Consider the following 22,261-nt stretch of genomic DNA (forward strand, 5'->3'; position numbering starts at 1 on the left):
AGATCACGGTGGTGTTCTTTTTTTGCCCGGCGTATTCTAAACGGACGTTTCGAAGATAAACCGGGGGCCCACGGAGGAGCTAACGAATCGTCGACAGCGCACGCAGGGAGAATTTGATCGACCCAGTTCCTGGCTGTCACGCGGCCGACGCCGCCTTCGGTTTTCAAATTAATGAAACGGGGACAGTTTGTTTGCGATGTTCGGTCTGCGGTTCCGCGAATGGCGTCGACGTATTATGTCTTCCAGTTATTACTAATTACACGATAATTGCAACTCTGGAGTTCTAACCAAGTTTCCCCGGCCCGGTTACTGGATTCTGCGTGAGAGCGTGGGGGGCGGATCGACGGCTGACGGCTGCTGACGACGCGCTGACAATCAGTCCCCGAAGTGTACACAACGCTAAAAACGATCCGCTGAATAATTTCCTCTGAATAAATGGCATTTACCGGTAGCCGAGTGCAAAAATGGCCGGAAACGAGCCGTGAACAATGTCCCATTTCGGATATTCTTCGTACATTGGCAAATGTTTACAGTATTTTTGATGAGTGTTTTGTTAGCTTTAGTGTTAAGGAAAATAACATGGATTATAGTTATACCGTATATGGTATTTTACTAAACACGCTTAATCATATCGAAAACGTCGGTATGAGTTTCTCTTCTAAGTTATCTTTCATACTACGAGAAAATATCACGTAGTCTGAGAAATATAGCAGTATTTTTTCATCGGACTTAAGGTTACATATAACCTTATAGGATAATATTGTTCTCTTACTAATATTGATATTGGTTCCTATGATGAAGGAACCCCTACACTGTCTAATATAGCAAACTTTTCCTCCAGCCTCTCAGTATTAAAAATAAGTCAAGAGTCATAAGAAATAATAAAGTTCGAATATCACCTTCACCTCACTCTTACTTTAAACACAATTAAAAATTCATGATATATAAGAACCCACATCGTCATACTTGAAAGAGTTTGTCGAATTGATGCGCGTAATAAGCGTTTCAAAAGCTTCTATTTCCACAGTAAAAACAACGTTTTAAGCCGAAAACTTCCCCATGTTTTCGAAATTAATTTCCTGGCGAGCCGAGGGCGAGCAAGAAAAACAGTTCTCGGAAAGTTCACAAGAACCACCTATTGATTATCGGAGGACAAGATGGAAAGGTGAAATTTGTTGGACAATGTAATGGGAACGGTATCCGGATAGGCGTCGTCCGCCATACTTGTCTGCAACACGTGCAGCCGGATGTGACAAATTCCAGCACGCGCTGGCCCCTGCTATCCGGCCCGATATTTCAGCCCATTCTGACCGTATGCCAAGAACAGACCGACGGACAGCCGCAAAACAATGTTATTGTCCGAAGAAAACGAACTCTGTTTCGTTAGGATGAATAGCTGACCTACGTAGTGCATGTTCATTGATTGTTAGTCGCAATCGATCGTTCGCCTGTCGTATCGAGAAACCAAAAACAGAGTGGAGCGTTACCTCGACAATGCTTATCGAACCGTCAACAATCATTTCACGCTATTTTACGTTTACGTTCCTATTTGATTTTACCAATTTCAGTTGAAGATATTTGACTCCATTCAAAAATAGGGAAACAATTAGCTTTTAGCGTTTCGCAACTAGAGGCAAACGCCAATTGTATTCATTAATTTGTTTAGCATCAACGGGCCAAGTGCCCTTTCAATAAGGGCAACAATTTTGTTGAATTTAACAAAAATTCAAGGTAATAGTAATAACAATAGAAATAAAAAAGAAATTGTAAAAGAAAATTTTCGAATCTTCTGGCCATTTTCTGGATAATTTAATTGTCAATTATTCGAGGATTTTGCGGCAGTAGAATTCAACTTCTGCAAAGTTGCTACAGTGTTCGCAGGTAGAAATCGGAGCTCAGAATCCCGATCCCGCGAACTTGGACAGCGCGGATGTCAATCGATCACCGTGACCGGGTTATCCGATGATCCAAAGTCGACGGAAGCATCGATCCGGTTGTTTCATCGCCGAGAACTGGCCAACTAGTCGATTTCCCGTGGATTTCGACGCAAATCAAAGAGATGGGGGAGGAAGTTTGTTTGCGCAGATGTTGGCTCGCAAACAAATTAACCTCTGACTTCTCCGGCCAGCTGGCGAGCAGTGGAATGTGTAAGTTCTCGCTGGACGCGAAAGAAGGGTTGCGGGGACGGCGCGTTTTAATTCGAGGATGGACGACGCGGATCGGAAAAGCCGAGCGTACGCGGAGCATTTGTGGATCCGGAGCAAACAGCCTGAAATATTAACAGTCTCGATAACTCGAACAAACAACGGTCCCCGGCAAGGTGTTCGCTCGCAGACTCCCGTCGATGGGGTCGTCGTAGAGATTAATGTTGCAACGCGCCATTTTTCGACAACCACGCTCCAACTACTCTGCTCGATCAATTAAGACGGATATCGTTAGTAGATACGGAGCAATTCTTACGAGATTTAAATGTTATTTATAAACTTTAACTGCTACTGTAAATTGCTTATTAATGCGTTTCGTTGTAAGTTTAATCCTATGTGCAAGTATGAAATGTTTTGTAATAAAAAGCTGCAACACATTCAAGGTTATGTTAATATATGCTAATTTCTATTAAAACGTCAATTTTGCAAACAATATATTTTATTGAGAGGCTGACGGATTCTCAATAAAAGTTGCTCATCCCATTGAAAGCTGTAAGGTAGAGATTATCGAGATTTCTGCAGATGGGAAATTTTTCGTTGGCAATGCGAAAAAAATTCACTCGACAGGTCTGGCAATCTTAAATCGAATAAAAAACCAGTTAACTCGATCGAGCAAGTAATTTAGCAAATAAAAATTTATAATTTCCACCTGTCCTCGTGAAAACGAAATTATTACAGGAGAAAGAGTTGCAATATCCGAAAGCTTGTATTATACTCAGAAATTGGAAGTTAACAAAGTGACGATTAAAATCCCTCTTAATTTCGTACATTTCACGTTATAATGATCTTCATATTTAAAAAAATCCCCTGCATCGATCAGAGAAACTTCTTTTTTTCACAGATTCGTCGTATCTGACACAGACGAACGATGCTCGCGAAACAATACGTGGTGTGTTAATTAAAGCTCGCGTCGCGCAACAAAGACATTAATAAAACCCCTTTACGAACCATCAGCATCCTAATAAATAAAAATATATGCTACACCTCTGATAATGTCTAATGACGCGTACTGTGATTCGTCTCTGTGTGGCGGCGTAATTTTTCATTGGCGCAACAGAAACGGAGCCGGAACGCGGCGGCATTGCGAATTAGAAAAGCAGCGAGATGCGAAACGAGCGTCGAACGGTTTTATTAAAAAGTTTCGCGGCAGGAAAACCGATCTGGACTTTAATATGAATTCCATTGCGGATGCAGGTGCAACGCGCGCGTTTTATTCCCGTTTCCAGTGGTCGATGAAATATACATGAACACCGGTCTCTAGCGTCATTATTTTTTCTCCTAGAGCGAGAAGCGGGACGAGGAGGCAGGGAGAGGGGAGGGGAGAGGGGGGGAGGGGGGTGGGGGGCGAATTTCATTCATCGAACGGGCGGGCCGATAGCGCTCGCGTAAACGGTTCGATTTCGAGACAACAAATGCCAGGTGTGTCGGATGCGAGCGACACGAGACTTTCCAGGTGCGGCGGAGGTCGTTGACCCGCGAAATACGCGAGCCATTCTCGCGTTCGCCCCGCTATCTTCGCGACAGTTATTGGCCCGCGTTCGATCGACTTTATTTGTGCTCGTTTAAGCGTAATTTCGTCCCGTCGCGGCGCCGGCGTCGGCGTCGGCGCGGCTTCGATTAAATCCGCGAACGGTAGAATGAATTTCGATGCGCCCGGGGATTAATTACCGTCCCTGCGAAAGTTAAATTTAATCGGCGCCGCGGGTTACAGGAATTTTTGGCTTTCGCGAGCTACTCGCGGATCAAGGCTGCTCACGGGAGACCGAGCCCGAGTAGAAAATAAAAAGCGAAAGAAAATAGCACTTTCGTTTTACAACGGTGTCAAGAACGAGCCGGCCGAACGAGTAGGATTAATTATGGATCGGTCCGTCGATCGCAAATCTCTTCTCAGCGTGTCCCTTCTATTTATATATACTATATATCCTCCCGCGATCTTTCATTTTCATCCGCCGCTGAAATTTCAGTAGACCGGTTGATCCCGACGCGTTGCATGCTGTGACAAATTCGATACGTCGCGGACTCGACGCAATCGAAAATAAAGAATGATCCACGTCTGGCAACTTGTCCAATATGTTTTGATCAAATTTGCACGAGGTGATCGATATCGTACTGGTCCGTTTTTTTCCCCCAGAGGGTCCATTTCCGCGAGAAAAATTGAACAGCAGATTTGCTGGTCGGACGAGCGATTAAAAACGCGCGTGTAGCTCTTTCATCCTGCCGTTAACAGATTCGGCGAGTTTGTAACGCTCGCGCCCGGGTGAGTTATGGAAAATCCAGAAAGGTTAACACGAGTCGTGGAAATCCCCGCAGGATTAATATCCGGGGCTGTTCGGGATCGGAATAGGTTAGAGCAGAAAGATTCGAGCGTTCCGGCGACAGCGGCGGCGGGGAACCGGAGTCGCGTAAACGTCTCCGGCTGCGAGGTTATTTGCTCGCAATGGACGCGGTGCCATTTGAAATTCAGATCAGGCAAAGTTAAAGGACAGCGCCGCGGGACTCGCGGGAAACAATTTACCCCGGCCGTTACGTAACGCTCCTAATAATACTATAAATAAGAACGATTAATGTGTCGCGTGCCGTTCGATATTGCGCGCCGCTTCTGTCGCGAATGAACGTACTACGGTAAATACAATAAACGCCCGTCTCATTCTTCGCAATCGCGAAGAAGGAAAACGGAGGGACGCAGTCGACAATCGGAACCTAACGTCGTGCATTGGTAACTCGCGATCAGACAGCGGATTTTACTTATTTATAATAAAGAAATGAATAAGCGAAGTGTAACGTTTCGAAAATAATAGGAGAATTTCAAGACATGGTTACATTATTGTCAACTTATTAAAGTGATTAAAGGAGAAAGTTGTTCTCCTACAACTTATAGATCATTTTTATTTTGCATGAAGATTCGTGGTCAATTTGTAATGCAGTATACGTCGTTTAACGCCATGAAGGAAGAGACGTACATACATTTCCTTTATAAAGATTCTTGTTGAATAATTTTTAAGTTGCCGCATTGCCATTGTTCGTTAAACATGTAGATATATGTTTAAGTTGATTTAAATGTTCCTAACTTGTGATCCATTGAAAAGCGATCACAATTTTTCATCATATTTTTAAAATTGTTCGTATCATTCCAATATGTAGGTGTCCGATTTTCTTTAAAAAATTTAATTTTGTTTAATTTCATTATATTGTATATTTAAAGCAATCCCTCTGTGAAATCCTAGAAATCCTCGTCACGTACTCGTTATCAAAATCTTCCTGTCAGTTTTGCAAATATGAAATTATTAAAATTAGATATTCAATGTTCGTTGTTATTAAATGTTTTTTTACAAAATTCACTGGTTTCCCACAGTTATACTTGAGTAAAGCTCGATCTGTGACCCGCAAATAGTGCGCTAACGAACAAGACGTGACATTATGCGTGTTCCAGTGGAAACTGTGTACGTCACAGCCGTAGGTTTCAGATTCGGGCGAATAAATGGCGGTCGCGAGGATGGTTTCGAGGTTACGTAACCTGCGCAGGGACTGTTTTCCAGCAAGCCGGCATCCCGATTCTTGAATAAGAAAAAAATCACGGCGCAAGTTCCGATTCCTCTCCTTGAAACTTCTCGACTTTCTTTCTCCCGCGAGTTTTCCAACGTTTCGCCGCTGGGAGAAGCTCGCGAAAGCAAATTGAACGGATTCTGCCTCTTAGCGGAACTTTCCCGAATGGATTCCCCTTCTTAACGCATCGGTGAAGGGGAACGGGGGGAACGGGTCCCTCTCGTGGTTCCCAGATATCGCAGCCCAGAATAATACCCGTCTAGGGAGGCAAGCTGCGCTGGAAAGAAGGATGATTCCTCGCGCGGAAATAAGTTAAAAGCGATCCCGGCAGACGTCCAGAGAATAATCCCCGAACACTCGACCGGATGCCTTTTGCACTATCAAATACAAACTAATAATCGCGATTTTGCACTATTACATCGGTCATCGTTTTAGAGAAAATTCGAGTTGCAGCCGAGCCACTTTCTGCGCGTTACTTTCTTCCGCAATCAATTCGTTTGCGACTTTCACTATTAAGAAATAATTTGTTGACGAATATTAACGAGAAATTATTTTCACGGTAGTTTGAACATTTCTGGTTCGATCAAAGAAAAGAATCAACCTGGTCCGACAAGCGGAGCCTGAGATCGAAATTCAGAACCACAGCCTGTCGTCCTGAAAGTGACATTGCTCCGAGTAATATTCACGGTTCTGTATTTTAAAAGGGTATTCGAAACTGACAAATTGATGACTTAAACCCCACCTAATTTTCTGCGCCCTACGACACAGGGTATTTCGTTTTAATAAAAATCCCCGATAACGTCGAAGAAAAAGTGATCAATCGATTAGCTTCTCCGTTTTCCACAAAAGAAGGTTTTTTTCTCGTGTGACTGGCATGGAAGTGAAATTAATTAAAAGCTTGCACGAGATTGGAATTTGCAGCGTCAGCGAGTCGCAGGAAATTACAATTTACTAAGAGCACGAATTCGTGTACTTTATTTGCCGAGAGGTTCCAAGAGCAGCGATATCGAGTACGTCTGGCTCCACGTACGATCGCGTACCGTTCCTGTTTGCGTTACCGTCTGCAAACGATGATAGCGTCACGGTGTTATCGATCTTTGTCAACTAATTTGCATAATGCAAGGAACACCGTGCCGTTGTCGATAGGCGAATTTACACGATCTGCGATTTATTTGCTGAAACGAAGCTCGATCGAGCGGTTGATCCTTCTATCGACGCCGCCGTATAAATCACAGAGACACTCCATTCGATTTTACGATTTCACTTTCGCGCGATATCGTTATCGGGATCGCGCTCGAGCTTTATTCTGTTCCCGGGAGAACGTCACTTCGTTTCCCAAATTTCTCCGCAATTTTTCCGAAGCGGGCCGCGCATTTTTGCAGCAACATTTTCCGGTCGGTGTTGCGCAATCGTTTTTCATACGTTGCACGCTGGAGTGCACTTTGCGCCCTTTTATATTTATTTTCCACAAGGTTGAAAACAGAAAGCATTTTTCGAAACCTCCAATTCCCTCAATATTCTCCTCTGCCGTTTCAATTCACGACAAAATTCGTCGAATTTGATTAAAGTCGAACAATTGCAAGCATTTCGTAGAATCTCTCGAGGAAATCTCGCAGCCTCGGACCACATAATTGAAACTGTTTTAACGAGTTCTTACAGCTTCGTTGTTTCCAAGGCTCGACGATTCCTCCTCGAGAGAAGCATAACAAATGATAGAGTTGAAATTCGTTTTTCGTTGGCAACGGTTTCGCTGCAGTTTTGCCGTAGTCGCGGCAGAATCGTCGATTAAGTAGCATACACCGACACGCACACAAATTGCAGAGCACAAAACAGATAAACGGACAGACAAACGACAAGAATGCAGGCAAGCCTGGCAAAATCGCTGGTTCGCGGCAAGATCGACAGGGTGAGAATTGCGGCAGCGTTGGCGACAAACGGCGGACAGGGATTAGACAGGACACGGTGTGTGGCCGGACGAAGGGAAAGGTTCCAAGGGCCGAAGAGGGTAGGCAGGAGACACATGACGAAAACACGTGCGGTCAGACAGTGCGCTCGTTGGGATACTATGGTGGACTCACCCGCCAGCAACCAGGATCATCTGCATGTTGCATGGAGGCGGCCTCTTTCTCGCTTTTTCGCAGAGGGGGCAGTCCGGAGCGGTGAGTCCTCTAGTTTCGCATGCGGTGACAGAACATAGCTATAGAGTGGTAACTAGAGACAGACAGACGGACGGAGAGAGAAAAAGAGAGGCCGGGACCCCGCTTAAACTATCTTCGACGACGACGCGCGGGGACTCGTGCCCCCTCGATCGTCGAGGCGACGATCGGGCTCGACGTCGGGCTGATTCGGGTCTGGCGAGTACGACCGGTTGGATGAAAAGTCGACTGAATCGATGGATCGCGAATCGGAAAATCCTCATCATCGATATTCGAAATTCCGTTCAAAATCGAAAACGAAGTAGTCCACGCGAAAGTAAGGGAGGTTTGAACAATCATTCGTTTGTAGATTAGAGGTGCTTGGACTCTTTAGTGGAAGAATGTATTTCTAATGTAGACTGAACTCTTTGGATTTCGAAGAGACAAGAATCAACCGGTTTGGAGAGGTAGTTTATGATACAGAAATTCTGAAGTGCACCCAGTTTCACTTAACACGTTGAATATGAAAATTTTGTTGGGATTAGAACGCTCAAGTGGTTTTACTACTGGCAAAGATTATTCAAATACCTCTTGTATACCTTTGAAGATGCGATATGTTCCAAAACGCAATAAGTTTTTTAAAACTGGATTAAATGGCTCGTATTTCTTTTAGACGTTAAAGGGAACAGTTTACAGTACAGTGACTAAAATAACTTCTTTAATTTTTGTTACTACTTGGAATGACAAGAACCTGCAACGAAAAGTTAAAGAATGTGTTTTGTAGACGTCAACTGACGAACTAGTCATTGTACGGTAAACCAGTCCCTTCAACTTTAAACAAAAATTCAAGACATTTACTCCATGTAGATAAAAGATACTGTGTTTTAAAAGGTGTTCAAATACCTTCTGCCGGGTGTTGTATTTCACAAGGAAATTTCGTCTGACGGAAACGATGACTTAAACTGCCTCTAATTTTGCCTGTTCTAGATGCTACAATATTTCATTTTGATCGGAATGTCTGATATCGATTGTAAAAAGGGACGATTCTACAGCGATGCCATTCGTGTCGCTCGCGGTGCGAACTATGACTCGTTCGAATCGGATGCACATGTATCCTCTATCGTATCCATTTAAGATTCAATAAATGGACCGGTTCCAAGAAACGATAATCTTTCCCGCTGCTGAGAAATGGAATAGCAGCGGAGCATTTTCTTTGGGAAATAATAGAGACCTCGTGGATTCGAGCACAAAGGCGACAAAGATCTGATTAGGATTCCAATATCCCCCGCGATACACGTGCATTCGATAAGGCCGTTCGACTTCACCGGTGATCGAATTGTTTGCGCGGTACGTTCCACAGAATGTGGCCACTTTACACCTCCGGTAAAAACGTCGGAGCAACTCGTCTGTTCTGGTCTGGTCTCGTCTCGTCTCGTCTCCCGTCGATTGGTTTCGAGCATTTCACGCGCGAGGATAGTAGAATCGCGCATCGCGAGACATCTGTTCTTAGGCGGTGAAAGGATCTTATCGAGGATGCATTGAACTCGGCTGCAGTGCCGTTCCATCCTTTTATATTCGCCGCTCGCGTTTATCATTCGCCGTGTTCGCGTCGGGACGAACGCACGCCGCTCGGAATCATCGATCCACCTGGACGAAAATAAAAGGCACGACCGCCGAGCATTGTGGCGAGGAACCCACCCTTCAGGTTCCATTTCATTCTAACTCAATGAGACTAGGCGAGTTCCATCGGGGGGTGGATCCTCGGACCTTTACCAACAACTTGTAAATTGTTCAGTAAATTGAGGCAGTCACATTTCGTGAATGAAATTGCATGAAAGCGGATATTCAATTTTGGCGAAACTCTCTTTCGATTACAAGCAATCTGTAGAAACTGTTAATGTTGAAATGAATTTATATCTTGCTACTTTTAGTTTGCTTTGGTGTACGTTGAAAGAGAGAAATTATATATCTTGCTCTTTCGACGTGATATTAACGCTAGGTTTACTAAGTGTTAATAAACCTAGTGTTAATATCGTGTTAAAAGAGGAAAATACCAGGAAATAGATTATCTTGTTGCAAGCACCACAGATACATTTTTTAATTATTTATTCAACATATGTGTTAATTGCAACAAATATCTTTCAATAACACGATAAAATAAACATCAATGTTTTATTGTTAACAGCTGCTTTTAAAGCTCCATGAATCTAGTGCTGACATCTTAGAACTCTCTGAAGTATATTCTTGAAGTATCATTGAATCTGAATCGACTTCCTGCTCGTGGCAATAATTTATCATCTTCCTAAAAAATCTCGCAACCTAAACAGATCTCAAAGTACACTTCCAGCAGGACTGTAATTCATAATCATGTATCCGAGGGTTTATTTCGGTACCGAGGACCTTTGTGTACTTGGATCAAGTATTCCGAGCTGTGCGGGAAAGGGACTTCCGGTTCCCGAGGCGAACTTGGAGCAGTCCCGACGTCTATATTTTAAGCGGGGCGGAACGAGAAGGAGTAAGAAGATAGACAAGTAGTGAAAGAGATAGATAGATAGAAAGATAGACAGACAGCAGATAGATAGATAGATAGATTGGTAGGCAGGTAGATAGATAGATAGATAGAAAGATAGATCGATAGATAGACAGGTTTATAGATTGATAGATAGAGATATAGATAGATAGAAAGATCGATAGATAGATCGATAGATAGGCAGATAGGTAGATAGATAGATAAATAGATAGATAAATAGATAGATAGACAAATAGATAGACAGATAGATCGATAGATAGATTGAGAGATAAATCGATAGATAGATTGAGAGATAGATCGATAGATAGATAGATCAATAGATAGATAAATAGATAGATAGATAGATAGATAGATAGATAGATAGATAGAGAGGGAGAGAGAGAGAGAGAGGGGCAGATAGGTAGATAGGTCGGTAGGTAGATAGATAGAAAGAGATAGAAAAAAGTTCGAAAAATACTGGCTAAAGATACGGTACTAAGGTATAGTGGCGAGAGAAAGAGACTGTCATAGAGAGTTTCGAAACGGAAAACGAGTGAAAGTAAAAAAGAGAGTATTCTCTACGTAGAGTGGGTAATTACGTGTGATGGATGGCTGGACATGTGTGTCGGCATCGTTCCGCGACAGATCAACCTTGAAATCGGCGGCGCGCAGCCGTGGATCGCGACCAACGAGGGAAATAACTCAGGAATTCTGCCAGAAAAGTTCGCCAGCTCGGACCAGGCCGGACCGGATCGGACCGCCGACGGGAGCAAACACGCCGACGGAAAAGTTTCTCCATTTTTCTGGGAACCGAGGGCTCTCGTTGGCCCCGGCCACCAGTTTCGCGATAAAAAGCTATTTATAACGTTAAACGATGGAACCTCCGCCATCATCCCGGTTCACGGACTCCCCGTACCAAGCGGGAGTTTATTTTTTCGGGACGACGTAACGCGTTTCGACGGGCTCTCGTTCGCGACCACCGAGGGCGACCACCGGACCCAACGCGAGCTTTACATCGAATTCGCCAAAAATTGCGAGAATCGCTGCTGCGGATTCAATTAAAACGCTGTCCTCCGGCCCGCAGGGGTTAACGTACACTTTCGATACCATTTTCTACTAAGCCTTGCGATTGATTCGAATGAACCTACGCGAGCTTGTTTGTACCAGTTCGAACTACGTCTGTGATTTATTGTGCATTGCTATCATCATGGCTGACAGTTGTTATTCGCCGAGGAAGCATATATCAATCGCGTCGAGGAGATGAAATTCTTATTTCTTGGCTCGTTTTCAAGGTACATTTTAGCAATTTTTTTGTTTGCATATCGAAAATTTGTGAGCTTGTTTACGAACGTTTCAGCCGTGCCTTTGATTTTTTACACGTTGTTACTGTCAAAATTGTAGCTGTTACTCGCCGAGGAATCAGGCATGGATTGCGTCAAGCGGTATTTTGGAAATCGAATTCTTTGAATCATTTTTAAGCTACGCTTATGGAATTTTGTTCTGCAAAACCCAGTTACTTATCTCGTTGCAACATTGCGAGATTCGTTGTACACGTTTCAACTATGTTTACGATTTTTCATACGCTGCTATGGTAGGTATTAATCAATGAAGAAGCTCTTAAACAGTGTACTCACTGAACTACAAATATTCAGATCGTATGAGTGGCTTAAAATCATGCAGACATAAGTCATATTTTCAAAACATTGACCTATGCCTTAAAATATGGTCTATACATGTCAAAATGTTGAAAAGACGGATGAAATAAATGACAAAGTTACTCTGAATTTACGGAGATCTAAATTATCTTAGCAATAAATTCGGACTGAAAACGATATACATGTTAATGAATAATAACACTCCTTATTTGTACCATGGGAAGATCTTACACCATTACGATTCCGATCCACTCATATGACATTATATAACAATCCTCACGGTGTTTAGACTGATTTAAATATTCTCGAAAATTATTCTATCCATTCCCCATGGTTCAAGAATGAAACAACTTCATCTCAAATTACAAAAGCTTCCGCGTAAGAACCTGCTTCCTCCGCACTCTGCGCAGTCCTGACCGTACCATTGCACAAAGGCTCAGCCCTTAATAAGACCGCGAAGTTCCAGAAAACGGGGAACGCGTTAATTGCGTTCACAGGGATGCTCAGGTAGACAAATGGCTTTGGCGAACAGGCCGGGAATAGAAACGATACCGTGCGTAGGGGAGGAAGTCGAACGTTTCCTCGGATAACGGAGCGCCCTTGCGCAGAGTTCGTACCCATGGCGGCTAATTGATCTCCCGCGTAATTGCACCGTTTGAATTATTATTCATAAAGCGCAACTAGTCGAATAAATTGTCTGTGTTACACCGGATGCGGGGGGACGGATACAGAAGCCGGTTACGATAGGGCAAGTGCGCGCGGAAAGTGAGAAGGTTTTGACGGGGAGCCCGACGAAACGGAAGAAACACTCGTCGCCGGGGAACAATGGAACGTTCGAACGATGGTCCGAATAATGGAGGCCGTGCGCCGCGTCGCGTCGGTGCCCGTAGATCGGACAAGGGATCGTCGTTTTCACGTTCCGCGTTTTCTCTCCAGCCAGAACAAAGACGGGAACGAGCGGACGGAGGCTCGAACAGAGATTACTCGTAAGCAAACAGACGCCGATCTCAGCGCGGAACGATCCGGTAGAGTGAACAGTGTGTACAGGGTGGAGCAAGTCTATGGGAACGAACGTCTATCTAAATAAATGATAAATACGGTTAAAAACCAGTTCATTGACAGTAGGATATTTTCGAAATTTTCCCTAGACACTGATATCGGTTTTCCTATTGCTAACAGTAACTTTAATCCACTCGAGGACAGCGATTTTTCATAAGTCGATTCTCAGATGCCAACGTTTCTTCTTTTACCATGATTATTTCATAAGCGTCATTGGTCCTGGGAACAATATTTTTACAGGAAGAGGTTAGCCTCGAATGAGTTAAGGGCTGTTGCTATTGAATCTTTCGTAAATAACGATAACTTGCTTTCATATTTTTGGAAGATGAAATACGAAGTGTGAATGAGGAACAATCGATGTAACAGTTAATGGTTTTATGCTCCGTATACCAGATTCCAGAAATGCGAAAGGAAGTTCGTGTTACGTATGGGACCACCTGAGTTTCCTTCGCTCCAGTTTCACTTTCGTTGAACTTTCGCACACTGACTTTTGATTTATTCTGTTGGTTTGCAACTTTCGGGGCTACGGAAGATTCTTCATTCGTGGATCACTTTGGTCTGAAGGTGGCAGTGAAATATTCATTGAATTTTTTCATTATTGTTCACTAAATTAATATCTTTTATATTTTCGATAACACGAACAAATATCGGAGGAAAGGCGATTTGATTCGAGGTGCCAATGTAGTGCGTAAAATGGTGTACTATACCATTACATAAGCGTCATTACATAATGATGAGAGGAACGCACGATTCCACGTGAAAAAATATCTAAAACCTGGGGAAAATATCTCGAATTCCTACAGTATGGTAAATGTGCCCTCGAACCTAATCATGCTTTCCTCTAATATTTGTTGTATAGCTTGAAGTAAGACAAATGTTTCTAATATTCTATAGAAAGATTTTTCTCGGTTTCATTTTCCGTACATCCTCGATTGATTGAAAATAATTCTGGAGCAATATTCGTTATCAAATCTTACTTGAACTTTACGTTTGCTCTATTAACACTAATAAATGTAAACAAGGAACTGATCAATAATTTCCGCTGCATTTCGTACCGGGCTACGAAATAACATTGGAAGCTCGTTAGAATCTCTAATGATCGCGATTCGGCACATTGTTCGTGGAGCAAGGTACACCAACGAGGCTTACATAACACCGAATGATCTGCCCCGTACAATGCCGACGACTTCCCTCGGTCGTCCCAGACGTTCCCTATTACCTTTAAAATGCAACGAACTACAATCGCTACCATTGCAGAATGAAATCAAACTCCTGGAAATACTGTACCTACCGAACAAACTAACGAATATGATAAACTGTTCAAACACTAATCTAAAAACTGGACGAATTATCCTGAATCTTGGTAGAACTTCGAAACAGAGGACTACGGTCTGTCCCTCGAGAGAACCGTCGACGGTCAATCCCATAAATACGACGGGCCTCTCGAAAAACAGTGGACAGTTGTAAATCTACATCCGAATCGTAATTTACACCTTTTCGCATCGCGGACGTTTCGCGGTACGCGCTGAAAGGCCCCAAGAGGGTGTCAAGAATGTTTCCCGATGGAATGATCCGGTGCGATCGAATCGAAAAGGCGTGAATTCGGCTCGGGGCTCTATCAACGTCTACGAACACCAAAAAGAGGTATCTACACGTCGGCATGCTCCACCCTGTAGACAAAACTATCTGTCGAGATTCGGGTAGCTATACGTGTCACTGGTGTCCGTGTGTGTGCGTGTGCGTGTAGGCGCTTAGTGGCGCAAAAAGTAGATAGATAGAGAAGAGAAAAGTACAGTGGCTAACTGGCGATGGCCCAGCAGATCGCCGTAACGGCCCGCACTATTGTACCTTCCCGCATGTTGCGTTTACTACCACGAACCCCCGTGTGTCCCACGCACGTCCTAGGACAGCCGGTGGTGTGTGTTAGTTACGTGTGTGTGCCACTTACGAATATTCCTTTTCACCCACTTAATAGTCTCACTAGTAAATCACTTTAGCGCACTCTCATCATCGTCCTGATCTGAATCATCTGAATCATCATAATCGTCAACAACATCATCATGTGAATCATCTGACTCGTCGTCTGCGCGATCGTCGTCATCGTGTCGCGGTGTCGTCACGACGGAATTCACAGCGGTGGTTCCGGCGAGGGAGCCGATGTCCAGCAACACGGGCTGCAGAATCGAAACGACAGTGGACGACGAGTCATCTCGTCGCGTTTCGCTTCGTTCCGGCTTCGTTTAGCGTCGCGTCACGTCGCGTCGCGTCGCGTAGCGTAGCGTAGCGTCGTGTCGAGCAGACGAGTCCACACGGGTACGCTCGTCGACGAGAGACAGCTTCCTCCTCCCAGCGGGGCAGGAGGGGAGCACGGGGTAGGAGAGGTGGACCGACGATCGTCGATCCGATCGGGACAGGGAGACCGGTCGCAAGGATGGAATGACCGTGACTGTCCGGCAGCGGGTCCGTCGTTCACTGGCGAACCGTAGGTGTCCCGGCGCGGATCACGCAGTCGCGCGAGCTTTCAACGTCCCCTTCAACGTCCCCTTTCAACGTTCGAAGGAACCGTGTGCCCAAGTGTCTGCGATGCTCTCTGATGCTCTCCGGCCACTGGGAGCGCGTGTCCGCGTATCGAGCCGCGCGATCACACTGGTGTCCCCGTCAGCTGATCACCAGGTCCTTCTCTGGTGTGTGCGTCCCACCTCTTTCTCTCCTTGGAGGCGAGCCCTCTTCGAGGCTCTCCGCGTGTGCGAGGGTCGCGTGCGCTCCCGACGCCGACCTTCGACTCGCTCTTCTCTCGAGAGCGAACAGCGTCCAGAAAGCCACGGGATTCGGCGCGCAGGAGGTTTCTTCGGGGTCGAGAGAGAGCGGGAGCTCGCGTTCTCAGGCGGATATCGAACCGGTCACGCTCGTTTCATCGCGCGGCACGGCGGCAGACGAGTCCACCTTGCGAGCAAGGACGCGCCACCAATTTCGAGCGCGGGTTCCCTCAAGGACGACCAAAGGATTCGAGGGGTGGGGGCATCGCGAGCATGACAGAGTGAAAGCGAGAGAGAGAGAGAGAGGGCGAGGGAGAGAGAGAGAGAGAGAGAGAGGGACAGAGAGTGAGAGAGAGAGAGAAAGGGGGAGAGCGAACAACTATAGCTGGAGGGAGCTAGAAAACACCGATAAAGCGCAGCGTCACGCAATCATTTCATTTAACCGCCGAGAGACCAGGACACACAACCCTCGTCCTCGTCCTCGTCCTCGATTCTCCGTCCACGCCTCTAGCTCTCTGACTCTAGCCCGGCGTGATTCTCCGGTTCAGGAAACTGATAAAACGAGAGGCGGTCTGTCCGCTTGTGGGTAGTTAGAGAGAAAAAGTGAAAGAGAGAGAGAGAGAGAGAGAGAGAGAGAGTGAGAGAGAGAGAAAGAGTAACAGAGAGGTGGGATACGAAAGCGTTTGGCAACGGATTTTCCACTGGAACGGCACTACCACGCGGTTGGTCGATTCGATTAGCGGTGGGTAGCCAGGCTCTGCGCCTCGTCCTTTTTGTTGGGTCGCGAGGATCCTTCGTCCTTTCGCTCCGACTATCCACCCTCTCTCTGTCCCCCTTTATAGTCCCGTTGAATGAACACGCGCACCCGCGTGTCCTCGTCGTGGGCCGCGCGCGCGAGCGGTAGACGGGTCCACTTTCACAGTACCCGTCGACGACGACGCGTCGAGGAACCACGCGACGATATCGGATATCGACGCTCCGAGGAGGGTCGGGGAGGATCGGGGCGAATCGAGAGGAGCGGGCGGAAGCGGAGGTGGTGGGCGAGAGCAAACCGGGTAGGAGAAAGCAGCGCCACGCCGAAAACAAAAACGCGAGGTGGTGTAGACGCGCGACACCACGACCAGCAAGGACGAACCAGGGTTCTCCGTTCGACGAGGCACCACACTGCCGCGCACACGGTGGCAACCACGCGGGTTGTTTCGATCTCTTCCGACTACCACGATCAACGATCACGACCGCGACGCCGACCACGATCACGGCCGCGTTACGGGCTGCGAATCTGCTCCTCGAGCCGCGCGACGACCACGTTTACCCGCGTTTCGTCGGTCTCTGAATCGTCAAGCCGGACGTGCGTGCTCGCGAGACTCGCTTGGTTCGCCAGAAGAGGACGAAACGAGGCGTCCGGGGAAGGGGTGAGCTTGGGGGTGGCGAAGAGAGTGAAAGAGAGAGATAGAGTGCGGCAAGTTTCGCGGAAGGGTGTAGCTGAGGGAGGGTAAAAGACGAAGCGGGTACGAAAGGAACAACGAGGACCGAGACTGACAGGCGGAATCAGCGAAGAGTGACGGTAGGGGCGGCGGAGGGCGACGGGGGGAGGGGGGAGGGTGGAGAACACGGCGGAAGGTCTCGTTTACGCGGGCAACGAGAGTCGCGAGACGAGATCGCGTAGACTCGGCCTCGTTAGGGCCTCCGTCGCGCTGGAGCGCCGAAGCGTTTGTGCGTTTTGCGGACGGACGTGCGGACGGAAGAGTTCGCGGCTGCTTGATGCTTGGACCTGGCGGGACAGGGCGGTAAAGGACAGTGGAGGTGCCAGGCTTGCGCCGCGGCGCCACCGTCGCTGTAAAATCACCCTCTTCCCCTAACTCTGTCTCTCTATCCGTCTCCGTCCAGCGTCCGCCCACCCCGTTGGTCGCGCTCTCTCATTCTTCGAATCCGTCGCTGCGTCTTGCTTCCTCGGTCACCCGTCTCCTTCTAATCCCCGTTACTAGATTTCGATTCTCCTCGTCGCGCTCGTCGGTTCGGTCAGCCTCCGAGAAGAGAGGGTGGGTTCAGGCGAGGGTGGGGTTTTCGTTGGGCGGGCAACGCGTGCGAGCCGCCTCGCTCGCTCGCTTCCTCGTTAGCTAGCTAGCTAGCTAGCTAGCGTGCACGCTCGATCTCCGTTACGCTCACGGTGCTATGTGCTCTTGGATAGACTGAGCGAGAGAGGTGGGAGGGAAGAGGAAGCGGAGGAAGAGAGAGGCCGAGAGAAAGAGAGAGAGAGAGGAGGGGCTTCGGATTCGTATGCGTCGAAACGGGTTCGTGCGCGAGAACGCGCTCGCTCGCACGCGCGCGCGCAATCGTTGCCCGCGCGGATGTATGAACGGTTCTCCGTCTCGCTTCTTCCTCTCTTACCCTCTCGCTCCCTCCCGCCGCAACCCCTACCCCCGTGCGTGGGCTTCCGAAGTCGATATCTAGCCACAACGGAGACTCCGCTCGAGTATTATCCTCGAACACCTCGGCGACTTCTGTCGGGATTTCCGCGTGTCCTGTCCCGATCTATTCTCCGGTACAATCTGTGCACCCCTTTCTCGATGAGCCAGCCCCGAAGCGTTGACGCGCGGAACCGTCGCGAGCCAGGGGTGGGTATTTCGAAATGTCGATCGGGGTCAATGGAAGGGGGCAGAGGAAGCGGTACCAGTATGGGGCCGATCCAAAATGGATCCTGTCCTTCGAATCCGGTTGGGACGGTACGGATAAGCGAGTTAGAACGATCTTCTCCCTCGAGAGCCACGCGAAGGAAAGTGCACTCATAAATCCTGTCTCTCCTGCCCGGCTGGTCATCGATCGGCGAATGCCAGACTGAAATCGAGTGTAAAAGACGCCGCGCGCCAAAGAAGTTTGCCAGTGCGGGCCGAGAGTCAAGCAGAAACCGGTTCTTCGCGAATCGAGGACCAGTTGCATCCCCTATCGAGACGCGACTGTTGGATCGCGTGATGCCAGGATAGATTGCGGTTACTTGGATCCGATTTGGCTGCTTCGCTCTTTTCCTTTTTGCGGATCGTTCCGTTGAACAGCCCGAGGTTGCTGTAGTCATTATCTACATACTGGAGACCCGATTTCCCTACGGCCTTTTACCGGATATAAACGCAAAGTTCCGTTGGTGTATTTCAGAATAGCTAAATTGAAGCAAAGAACCACGGTAAATTACTGTCTTAAGACGATGAAGCCAAAGTGCGCCCTTCAATAAGGTCTATTGGAACAAGAAATAATCGTTGGTTTCGCGGTATAGAAATTTCGCTCCCTTTTCGCTCCGAGCAAAATACCTATTGCTCGGACGTAGAAGACCCGGAACCATTGGGAACCCAGCTGAGCAGAATTGGCGTTGTTTGATCAACGCGGCAGAAAGTTCTTGGTCGCCTGAGAAGACGTTCGAACAAAACTAATGGAAATCTTCTGTATACCGGAAAAAGTCGCATCGTTTACCGGCGCGACTAAATAAAAAAAGAAGGGGGGGGGAGCAGGGAAACGAGGGCCTACCGGTGGCATCGAGATATCGGCCGGAACAATTTCTCAGAGTCCTCCGTCGGACGGGGGCGGTTTTATTCGAGAGAAATTGCCGCGATACCCGCAGCTATCGAGCGATCGTATCGCATGGCGTCGCGACAAGCCGAGTGACTTCGTTTATCGTTCAATTGAGGAAGTGATATCGAACGAGCGCCGCGTATGCATAGTAATCGCGTTGTCGCGACGAGACGCGTTATCGCTGAGCCGCGTTGCGGGTTAACCGACCCCGTCGCGATCGGATTAATAACGAAAGCTGCTGTGATCCTGTCCTCGGACGACCCTTCTCGTTCGGATCCTAATCGATGACTCCCCAACTTTCGCCTCGATGTAGGAACGAGCCGTCCGATCGGCAGCAGCCGGGAGCATTCCGCTCGATTCCCGCTGGCGAACACGCTGGCAAGCTCTCTGGCAAGCTCGCTGCTGGCGTCCCGACAGCTCCGAAAGCGATTTCGCCGGCTGCTCTCACCGAATTCTTCCAGGACAATAAACAACCGGGTTCACTGTGTCAATATGTCGGACGACGTCGATCGGTGGCCGGTCATCGAATGCCTTCTCTTTCGAGTCCGTATCCCCGGGTTGGCTACGCGAATCCCAATCGACTCGATCTTCGCCAATATCTCTGCTTCCTAGCTGACTGGCTGTGCACCATTTTTCTCATTACACCGGTTCGAAGGCTGCTCGATGCATTTCAATATCGCTGCCGGATTGCGGAAATGTCTATATACGTTTGTAGCATTCTTTTCTTAAAAAGCCAGAAGACGTTTACATTATTTAATATTGAGAACGTTTTAATTCGAGCTTGCAGATTTTCTGGGTTAATCCGACCTGGCGACGTAGCGGAGGATGTAATAAAATGTAATGAAATTCAGAGTAACGATAAACAATTGAATTAGTTTACGTTTCCGTACGCTGCCGATTCCTATGTTGTTCAATATATTCGTCTGTTTTCTGCAATAACAAGGACGCCCCTACATACCGTTCTCAATGAATTTCTCTGCATCCTGCCCGGTATTGTCTTTTGTCCCATTGCATATTTAGAGTACAAATACACACGCGACGCGGGGGGGAGTTGTGCGCTTGCTCAAGGGTAGACCTCCCTCATGAATGATTATGAAAACAATTTAATTCCTCGCCATGTTATGGCTACAATAGCGGAGACCGGTCGCCGTGCCGATCGATCCTCATAAGGAAGTCATGGGACAGCTTTCAAGAGGAAAGCCCACCTGCACTTGCGATGCGCATCCACGGATGTAATAGCCAAATTGCATTTCACCCAGCCGTGGCAGTACTTTCTTCCCTGAATAAGGATCTTACTCGTTGCCAGTACTAAAATCATGTGAATGTTTAACCAGGCCGTGTTTCTCGGGTCTGTCCGGACCCATTACGATCGTAGAAGAGTCCGACCTGGTCTCGGCTTTCCTTTGCCAAAACTGATTCGCGACTCGATAAAAGCACGAGAAAACGAATCAGACAAATATTTATATTTCTTTTATTTATTAAAGAACTGGTGCGTGCGCTTGATGCTAGGAAAATATTAAAGCTAAATTTGAGAGACGTTGGCGAATGTGCGATCTAAGGAGTTATGTCGGCCATAAAGTGTTCCATGAAATTCTTCTGCTTGCTAGAGCTACCGATGATTCATTTAAAGCAAAGACCGATAAAATATCAGAACGCGAGATTATTTTATTTAAAACTTTATATGGAAATAGTTGAAAATTAGGACGTGGATACAGGACCGCCCAATATATGGATTCAAAAATTCGTGTAACACGTTCAAAAATGTCGGCAATGTTCAAGGAACGCTGTCGCGAAAGGAAATGTAGTTTTCCATACTGGTAACACAGAATCAATTCCGGACAATATCACATAATGCCGCTCGTTAGGGTCGCTTCCGAAAAGATTCGCAGAACTTCCTCGAACTTTCCTAATACTTCTAATAGAATCCCCTCGTGAGCTGCCAAGTTGCAGGAAATCTTTGCTTCGAGGAGTCGCCGAACGAGGACTTAGAGCCGGATGACTTCCTCTATCCATCAGCGACGAAGACTTACTCCTACCACCGCATCCTCGAATCTTTGCAAAAATACGGATAGATCGAAAATCGCGATCAGATCCCTCGGATCCTAAATTATGCTCCATCTACCCAAATTCGAAAATATGAAGATACGTTTTGAAACTTGGACGACGAATTGTGTTAGAAGCTCTTGGTATTTTAAAAACAAATTTTGTTTGAGAGAGGGGGCTTCGATTATTCCAACTAAATCAGGTCCTACGAATCACAATGATGGCTTAACCCTTTGCACTCGAAGCCATTTTAACCGTAAATTTTGAAATAAAATTCTGACTCATAAGATTTCCATTCGATAAAGCAAAAAGAGTGCACTTTTATGCTTACGAAATTGATTCTTGTGACCCATACCAACAGTTTCACTGTTTAACAATTTTTTAAATCTAAATTTTGTTTGTATAAAAATTATCTTGAGACGTGCTGGAACAATTTTAGTGGTGCCTCAGAGAAACCACTCGAGTGCAAAGGGTTAATTAAACATTAATTGATCGAAGACAGTCCTCTAGAACATCAGCAGAGATAATTATATTTGATCGAATAAATTATTTGGAATTTGTGGACAATCTCTATGTGAATGCTTAATTTAATAAAGTGTATCGAAGTATATATTCTTTTTAACCAATTATCTGCTTCTGACGAGTATACTCGTCACAGAGAAATGACATTTTACGTAATGCGGAGTATATTCGTCCAAAACATCTAACCAGTTAACAGACTGCGGTTCATGTAAAATAAAAATCGTCTGCATGAGATGCAAAGCACAGGAGGTAATTCGAAATTGATTGTTTTCTCGAA

The 22,261-nt window shown here is 46.5% G+C and overlaps 1 protein-coding gene across 7 annotated transcripts in view; it reads right to left on the minus strand.

Annotated features, from left to right (window-relative positions):
• The window catches only part of Shaker (potassium voltage-gated channel protein Shaker), a 246,968-nt gene that overhangs the window by 201,507 nt on the left and 23,200 nt on the right, over nt 1-22,261 (minus strand). The window contains exon 1 of one of the 7 annotated variants that reach the window (XM_078186995.1): nt 7,826-7,915. The exons of the other annotated variants lie outside the window; for them this stretch is intronic. Within the exon in view, the coding sequence (XP_078043121.1) occupies nt 7,826-7,851 (26 nt within the window). The 5' untranslated portion in view covers nt 7,852-7,915. Of the gene's footprint in view, nt 1-7,825; nt 7,916-22,261 lie in introns of those variants that run through there. 7 annotated transcript variants of the gene reach the window in all.

This window comes from Augochlora pura, chromosome 7 (assembly GCF_028453695.1).
Source record: "Augochlora pura isolate Apur16 chromosome 7, APUR_v2.2.1, whole genome shotgun sequence".
In the NCBI taxonomy this organism is placed as follows: Eukaryota; Metazoa; Arthropoda; class Insecta; order Hymenoptera; family Halictidae; genus Augochlora; species Augochlora pura.